Here is an 8,832-nt window from a genome sequence, read left to right on the forward strand (position 1 = left end):
CATACTTCCCCACGTACCCGCCCACAGCCTCAGCGTAGCCACCCCATCCCCAGTCTTCTGTTTCTATGCTTCCCCACCCTTGGCGCTTCTCTTGGCTTCCCTCTCATTCCGTACCCTTCTGCATCCCCACGCTTCCCCAGCCTTCCCAGAAAAACATAAATAGCCGCCTCCCCTGAGCTCCCCACTTCCTGATCCCCCAGCAGATCAACACCAGTTCTTCCTAGTCTTGTTCTAGTTCTTGTTTCGGTCTGAATACCATTACCTGTCAACAACCTGCACCACAAGTCGCCTCTATTTCCATCGGCTCCGCCCGTTCATAACACATCCCTCACCGACTCTCACCATTTGTCTATCTCATACAAAAAGGTCCTTTCCGCCATGATTTCAACCACTTTCTCAAAACTACCCTATCTGTCGCGCGAGTACGATGAGGTATATGAATATGATGAGCATCAATTTGACACCTCCAATACCCAGCCCTCCCCGATGTACAAATGCCCAAACAATCACAAAAAGGTCGCTTTCGCCATTATTTCAGCCACTTTCTCAAAACTACTCTATCTGTTGGGCGAGTACAATGAGTTATGTGAGTACGATGAGTATCAATTTGACACCTCCAATACCCAGCCCTCCCCGACGCACAAATGCTTCAGAATCATAAATCGGCCCTTTTCACCGTGATTTCTCAAATCCGTATGTTCAGAAGCGTGAGTATAATGAGTACGATGAGTAGAATGAGTATCACTTTGACATCCCCGCTTCCTGATCCCGCACGAAAAAATGCGATATTTTGAAATGTCATTTTTGTCGTAAATTTCGGTTTTTTCGACCCAAATTTGCAACTTTTTTCCCAGATTTCGCCGTTTTCTCCCTTTATTTTCTCACTTTTCTTTCATATTCTCATTTCCATTTTTAAAAACTTACCCTCAATTTCATTCCGTTGCCATCCATATTGGTCCGCCTCCATCCCCATCTACATATCCTCTTCTCCTCGCGTTTCTACCTCACTCCATACATCACTTTTTAACCATTGCCTAACCTTGTGCTCCACCGATTCAACCACTTTCACTACAGTCCCTTTTCTCACCACTTTCCCCGTTCCCTCCATGTCTCAAGCCATTCCCGTCACTTTTCCAATTTTTACCCTCCATCTTTTATCGAAATGCCATCTGTAGTATTGTAGTTCTTTTTTTCAGAAAAACTATATTTTAAACAGGCACTTTTAAAAAAAAAACTCTCTCCGTCGCAAACTCTTTTCTTACCCCCCCCCTATTATACAGAGGTTTCTACCCATTTTCACCACTACAATGCTACAAATCCGCCATATACTACCTTTACACTTTTCACTTTCTCCGTGCCCGTCACATTTACACCCTGTCATTTTGATACTCATCATACTCATTTTACTCTCCTTACTCTCCTTACTCATCCGCCGAGTCTTCACATACTGAATACGATTGTTGCGGAAGCATCTCATATCGGTTTAATTTGATACCTTGGAATCCGGTAGAAACTTTCGACATCCCTTTACCGTCTACATATTTTGTAACTCGAAGACACTTGTGGTAAGTTATATCATCTTGTGATCTAGCATAGTTTTGTAACCATTTCAACATATCGTTTCGGTTAATGCGTATGTTCTTATTTTGTTGCCGTTTGGCCCACTCGATACATTCTTTGTGGATATCCTCCACTAGAATCTTGTTTTCAGGTGCATGGAGACAGCAATCATCAAAAAACGTCTGATAGATGTCGTTATTTCTCTTGTACTTGATCGTATCATCGAGAATGGATTGCGGCGTCTGGATTCCTTCTTCCTTATACAATTTGTAATATTTGATTAGAATGGACATGAAGTACGGTGCTTGAAACCCTCGGTTTCGTTTGGCTCCCTTGTCCGCAAGATAGATATGCTTGTCAGGATCGCATAATGCCGGATCTGTAACGAAAGTGCTTGTAAGCGCAATTATGTTGATCCGTCTCCACGTACCATTATCGACTTCTAAGATGACAGGTAGATCATTCACGGACAAAAACAGCAATGCTTTGATGACAAAGTTGGAACCGTTCTCATAGAGATTTCTCGCACGGACTGGATCGTAACCGGTTAGTTTTTTAACGTTCTCCATATTGAGGGCTTTTTCTTTCTTGTTTTCTTGGATCTCAATGAAACGTTTATATTTACCATCTGCCAACTCCGGGTTCGCTTTGTCCCCGTTAAAGTCGTTCACCAGAATGGATGAGTTCCAACTCGTTGCGTAAACATCCATACTTTCGGTCATTAATCCTACAAGGAACGATTTTCCTTGTGCGCCCGGGCCGACCATAATATTGAACTTATCGTTGTGATTACACCCCAGAGATGAAGCGAAGTTTTCACAACATATTCCCTTTTTTCCGGAATCGGTAGAACTTTGTCAATTTGACTTTTCAAACGAACCGTTGTCTCATCATGCGGATCATACTCGATATAGTCATAGCCAATTTGCAGGAGACAGTAATCGTTTGGCTTTCCATTCCGAAACTCCAATTTGTCTAAATCATAGACCCCGTTTCGAAAGCAGACAATATTTGTACATGTCTCTAATTTACGCTCAAACTGAAGGAAATCTTCCTGTGGAAAAGTAAAGGGCCGAGGTTTTACAAACGTTGAGGTAAAACTGATATGTTTCGACACAGGACGACAGTTTCTTTAGCATACCAATTAAGCGCTCGTCGCTTTGATGACTTTTCCATTTTGTCTTTTCTTCCAATAGAGGCATCAATTCTGTCAAAAGGCGATGTTGAAAGAACTCGCCGGAATCGCAAGTCCACCGATGGGACGAAAAGTACCACCAGACCTTATTCTTGTAGTAAAAATCATCTCTCCACAAAACAATAAGAAAGCGAGCGACCGCATCATGACTTCTGTGGAGAATAGCGTTTTTGGCAAGTTGATCTAACAAAGGATCTTCAAAAAGCGGTAATCTAATGAGAGGCGCTGTCTCTTCCACACTATCGCTCTGTGCTACAATTGGTATGACTTCAAGTCCTAACTTCTCCAGGTAACTGACCTCGTAGTTCATTGGCTTTTCTTTGATGACGACGGAGAGGCCAGTCGTTTTGTTGACATGTTGCTGCAAGTTATTAATAAGAGTCTGGTCGACCGGTAAATTCTCTTCGTTTCGAAGAACTTGAAGGCCGTCGAATACGAGAACAGGTACTTCATAACCACTGCTCTCCAGGAACGTCTCCATTTCGCCAAGAATGATGTTTTCATGATATTGAAGAACTTTGCTGTAGAACGAACCATCCCTATTTCCGTCGTTTTTGTTTTTCTTGGTAATTGCCCAAAGTTCCTTGAATTCGGGCATTTCCTTGAAAGGTGGGAGGAAAGTTTCGTATATAAATTTGTGAATGCTTTTGATGAACGGGTGACTGGGAACTTCATATGATTTGTTGAGCGCTTCCAAAACGGACTTCTTATTCAACCCGTATTTCTGAAGGATCGTATCACGCTTTCTAACGTACTCGGTCAAATTCTTGCATTTGGGTAATTTCAGTTTCTTGCTCAATTGTAAGGTAATGCTTGGAAATGCGTTTTCGATGTCGAGATCAATGTACAAGTCCTCCATACTGTAACAACGTAGATTCCTCTCAAACCCTTGACCGCCGACAAGGTGGCGCGCATACAACCGGCACTTCGGAGACGTTTCGGAGTACACATACTGAACATAGAATTTGTTTGTATCGTTCAACCTCAAATCCATGTACCTCTTGATTTGATCACGAGTGGCAACGTCGAGCAATTTACAATTCTTCAATTGAATGAGTCTGTTGACATGTGCAACTTCGTGCTTTTCTCTCTCTTTAACGGCCGTCTTTCTAAAGCGTGTGGATTCAATGATCTGTTCAGCCATTTTCATTTTGTGTGTGCTTAACGTTAGGCACACAATTGTTTTCTCAGGTTTCTAAACGCATTTTGGACGATGTCACAGATGCGTCTACGCATGCAGCAATTAAAGAAATAATGGCCTAATAGTATACAATTGAACTAAGGCGAACAAATGGCATATCAATATATTGGAACGTACGAAAAATATGGAATGAAACACAAATTCATTTCAAAGACAGTGCGGGATCTAGCGAAACAGATGGGGTAAACCGAAATACCATTACTTTGATCTCAAAATGCCCCGGGGGAAAACGATCAAGACAAATTTTACCAATAACGGTTCAGAAGATTACGATTCCAGACAACATTATGTCCACAAAGGAATCTCAAATAAGTCCAACTGAAAATGGCCCAAATCCGACAATTGGAGATTTATAGTTTAGGAGGCCCGGGAAAATGGGGGTAATTCTGATGCTCACGGTACTCACGGTACTCACGGTACTCATTATACTCAAAAAAGTATGACAAATATGTCCATTGAGAGCGACGCAAAAGCGACAATTGGAGATTTAAAGTTTAGGAGGCTCGGGAAGATGGGGGGCTATTCTGATGCTCAAGATACTCAGAGTACTTACGGCACTCATTATACTCTAAAATTTATGACAAAGATGTCCATTGGAAACGGATCAAATCGACAATTTTAGATATATAGTTTAGGATGTCTGGGTAGACGTGGGGTATTCCTGATACTCAAGGCGCTCAAGGCGCTCTTTGCACTCACGGTAGTGACTATACTCCTGGGGAATCATTCCACCTCGTGGTGAGTTTTTACCATAATTTTTGTGGTTGTGGATTTGCTCTCCAAGGCTGCAATTCAAAATGATCCAAACTCTCCGTCTATCAAATGGATTGGAGTCTTCACAGCACCTGCACTCTAGGCAATCTGACGAAGTCTTGTGATATTTGTTGCAAAAATTGCAAATATAAGCGTGCTTTGCAACAAATCTATGTTTGAACATCGTTGCTTGGAACTGCTTCCAAAGTTTTGCGTCGTTAAACTTCCGGGGCAAGTATTCAAGAGGCTTTTTCAATAGGAACATCTTTTTCACATGAAACAAAGTCTCGTAATGGCCGGTTTTTTTGTAGGCTTCCATCTGCTCAGACATTCTATCTACTATATTTTCCAATTTTGTTTGGATCTCGTGCGGTGAAGCCATTGTTGAAACAATGCTCTTCTGCTCACGTCTCTCATAATTTTGCTTATATGCAAAGCGCCCTTTCATCGGTTCCTCTTCTGTGAGATCATCGTATTGGTCATTTATCATCGAACTCAATCGCTATCGAAATTTAGACTCCAACCTTTTGGTCCTGTACGTTTGTCCCCACCAACATTTACCACAAAGGACTCGTCTTGGGATAATTGGAATAATTTCGTCACAATCTTGACACTTTCGACACTGCGAAGGAATGATGATTTGTCCATATCGGTTGAATTTCTTTGTGTACGGTTTGAAAGTCTCTTCAGGCATTGTTTACTTTATTTTTGCAGATAACTTTATATTTTTGAACCGCGCTCGTTAGTGGAGTTCAACAATACCGCAACCGTCAAGAAATTTGACAGTTTCCTCTTTTAGTAACTCCTTATCGCGAAATAGAGTTAAGTTTGAAAACAATGGAGTGTATCCACCACTGTTGACGCACCTATAATGAATCCGGAGGTGCGCTCAATATATAAGGTCGGGCGCCATCTGTAGCACCCCCAGTCATCAATAATCCTACTATCAAACATGCCTGCCGAACGACAACAACGCCCTGGACATCCGGATGTCCAAAGGAACAACAGACCTGCCGAACGACAACAACCGCCAGGACATGCGGATGTCCAAAGGCACAACAGACGAAAGAAGCGCGCTGAATTAAGCGAAGCGGAACTTCAGAAAAAACAGAAAGAACTTCAAGAGACACATGCCCGACGTTTTGCACAACAGATTGGATTAGTTCGCCGGAAGAACGCAGCCGGTGTTGAGATTGAACCCGAGGATCCTTTCCTGGTGTGGAACGATTACCACATCGAAACGACACTGCGAGGCGCACATGTGAACATCGACCCAATCGCTCCTCGTCAAGAAGCGAGTCGAAATAATGTCCCCGACATCGAACTCGATGTGTTCAAATTATTCATTTCGTCGAAAACCTCCGGTCTCGCAGAAAATTTTGATCGATTTGTGAATCATTACTACGTCGGCTACTACTATAAGTGGCTCGTAGATCAGCGAAGAAATAGTCCCGGCAACGAAGATGTGCAAAGCGAAGAAGCAAAAGAGCAGTTGCGAACACAAATATTCAAAGCCAAACTTGAGAAAGAGAAGGGGATTCTTGCGGGCGGGTCGTCAAAGCGACAAATCAAATCGTTCAACCGCTTATGCACGAATATGTATATCGCTATCGACGAATTTGGTTGGGGCATTCTTACATGTCCTGCCCTACTTCGCTCGTCGAAAGGGAAAGCGATTGAAAATCTCACCGAGGATATCATCAATCGAGTCTTGAAGCGTTTTGTAAAACAAGGCGCGCACCAAGTGTCAACGATGTACGATGAAGACGTCCAGAAGCATGTGGAAAACCGTTTTCGCCTTTTGGAACCGGGAAAAGACGAACGCGTTGATATAACCCCCAGACAAGTTCGTCTTAACACGGTCAAGGAGAAAATAATGGAGGCGCAGGCGAGACGAGAACAAAATTTGCAGAACAACGAGGAGCAGGAGCAGGAGCAGGAAGAGGAAAACGAAGACGTTGGAGAGCAGGAAGAGCAAAACGAAATCGTTGGAGAGGAGGAGGAGCAAATTGTGGAGGAGGAATTGGAATATGCTTGATCATGAACTTCGATGTAGCGATGTAATATCGATATATGCGATTCTTTTTTTAACTTGTTATTTGAAGAGTAAAAACGAGTAATGGTTTATGCACAACCAAAGAACGACGCAGCAATGAACATTGAACTAGCAAAAAAACTTATCAACCGATATGCCGATACCGTCCATCAAAAGAATGGAACGATAGGATTGGCTGCAAGTAGCCGAAAGGTATACCTCTCTGCCTGTAATGCACTTGAAGCATACGGAATTCTTGATCCGAACGTTCTATCATCGCCAACCGATGTCATGAAAATCTTGAAAAAGAATTACCCCAAAGACGATGGAGCGAATTGTACAAAGGTGTTGTCTGCTATGTTCAAAATTATGACAAACGAGGAAAAAATAGGATTGTACGATTGGCTTTCGTCTAGCCTCTACGGTGAAACTGCAAAGAAACAATTCCTAGGTGCGTGCACAATGGACAAACTTACGCATATTGACGAAATGGGAGGTTTCTATCTCAAGATCAATAGCGATCGTTGTAAAGAGATACAAGCCCGCGATCTCGTAATGGATAGAGAATATGAAACGAAGCGCTTCATTGAAAAAGACCCTTTAATCAACGCTCTTTACGAGAAATTGGATCAACTTAAAGAAAATGCCGTCAAAGACCCTTATAAGTATGGTTTGTTGCTTGCAGCGGCTTGTTTTGTTGGTTCAGATGTTATTCGAAGAGCGGACATTGGCCAAGCAAAGTTTATGCACATTTCCGAAGCGGATAATGTGACATTTGATACGGGAACCCATACCTTTCTGATAAAAGCATGTAATACAAATAAGGGAGACACCGATGTTCTTATTACAATTATCGATGACATTGTTAAAAGGCACATTGATAATCTGGTTGATATTCGTAAGGCTAAAGGACAGAGTAGATTGTTTGAAAAAGCGCGCAACGCAAGTAAACCCTATGAAGGCGGAGGTTTTGGAAGGGCTATGAAGATCGCTTGTAAACAACATATCGGAAAAGAACTTGGAGTCAATGAACTTAGAAAAATCGTAGTGATTGACTCGATCAAATTGGATAACGGAGATCCTCGGGTTCAAAAAGAGTTTGCTAAAAAGCATGGTCATTCCTATGCAACACGACAAGTCTATTATAATCTTCACAGGGAGAAGAACGAAGGCTCATCTAATGATGATGATGCGATGGATATTGACGATCTTAATGATGATTTAAATCTAGATGACAAGTTTTGAAAACGTATTATCCATTTTGCTCTTCATACTCGGCTATGGTCTCCCGTGCATTTTTGAGATTCCCTTCATCTTCCCAAGTTGATTGGGACGCATCATAACCACTCCATAGAACCTTGTACTGCTTTATCCTTCTGTTGCCTCTACGTACTACTCTTGAATCAAGTATTGAATCAATTTTGTATTCGTTGTTTTCATTTGGATCTGGCTGGGAAGCAATGTCTGGTAGGGTGACGGTTCCTGATGGAACTATTCGAAGATCGTTAGCCGATATTAAACCGGGAAGTCTTGTTCCATCCATTCTGTTTAATTTGTACGATGAAACATAACCTGCATAATTACTTTGCACTTTCCCTTCAATTCTATAAGTTTGTGACGAGAAATACCCCACTTTTGCGCGTCTTTTAATACCACTTGGTAACGGTATTATCTTTCTTACAATATCTCCCATCTTAAATTCGTTCAAAACTGTTGATTTCACCCCTTTCAATTTCTTGTTCCGTATGCGATCAAAGATGGCTTCATGTTCATCTTGTAAGATTTCATTTGAAGCCTTCCCTGTCGCATACGTTTTCGTGTTGTTTAAATTATCTATGAGTTTTTGAAGATAATTTGGCCAATCCCGTTTTCCGAAACGTATCGAGGAATAGATCAGATTTTTTATATTTTTGTTAACGGATTCAATCTGACCTTGACCTTGCGGGACACCGGGTTGTCCGAACTTCCACTCCACGTTGTTCGAGTCAGCCCACTCTTGCACCAGACCTTGAAATTCCGTACCTACATCGGATGTGAAACTTACTAATACAGCGCCATCCCGTTTCATTGTTTCTAGGCACTTGACAA

The 8,832-nt window shown here is 42.0% G+C and overlaps 2 protein-coding genes across 2 annotated transcripts; one reads left to right on the forward strand and one right to left on the reverse strand.

Moving 5' to 3' along the window:
- Nucleotides 1-1,421: 1,421 nt before the first annotated feature.
- EV422DRAFT_507005 (uncharacterized protein) lies at nucleotides 1,422-3,905 on the reverse strand (the record flags this gene model as incomplete). The annotated part of the gene is made up of 4 exons (XM_053068617.1): nucleotides 1,422-1,939; nucleotides 1,991-2,390; nucleotides 2,441-2,535; nucleotides 2,702-3,905. 4 exons carry the CDS (start codon nucleotides 3,903-3,905, stop codon nucleotides 1,422-1,424), a joined length of 2,217 nt encoding a protein of 738 aa, XP_052925074.1.
- Nucleotides 3,906-5,661: 1,756 nt separating this feature from the next.
- Nucleotides 5,662-6,747, forward strand: EV422DRAFT_507006 (uncharacterized protein; the record flags this gene model as incomplete). The annotated part of the gene is made up of 1 exon (XM_053068618.1): nucleotides 5,662-6,747. One exon carries the CDS (start codon nucleotides 5,662-5,664, stop codon nucleotides 6,745-6,747), a length of 1,086 nt encoding a protein of 361 aa, XP_052925075.1.
- Between the last annotated feature and the right edge of the window lie 2,085 nt (nucleotides 6,748-8,832).

Source organism: Fimicolochytrium jonesii (genome assembly GCF_025526975.1).
Source record: "Fimicolochytrium jonesii strain JEL569 chromosome Unknown EV422scaffold_14, whole genome shotgun sequence".
Lineage (NCBI taxonomy): Eukaryota > Fungi > Chytridiomycota > Chytridiomycetes > Spizellomycetales > Powellomycetaceae > Fimicolochytrium > Fimicolochytrium jonesii.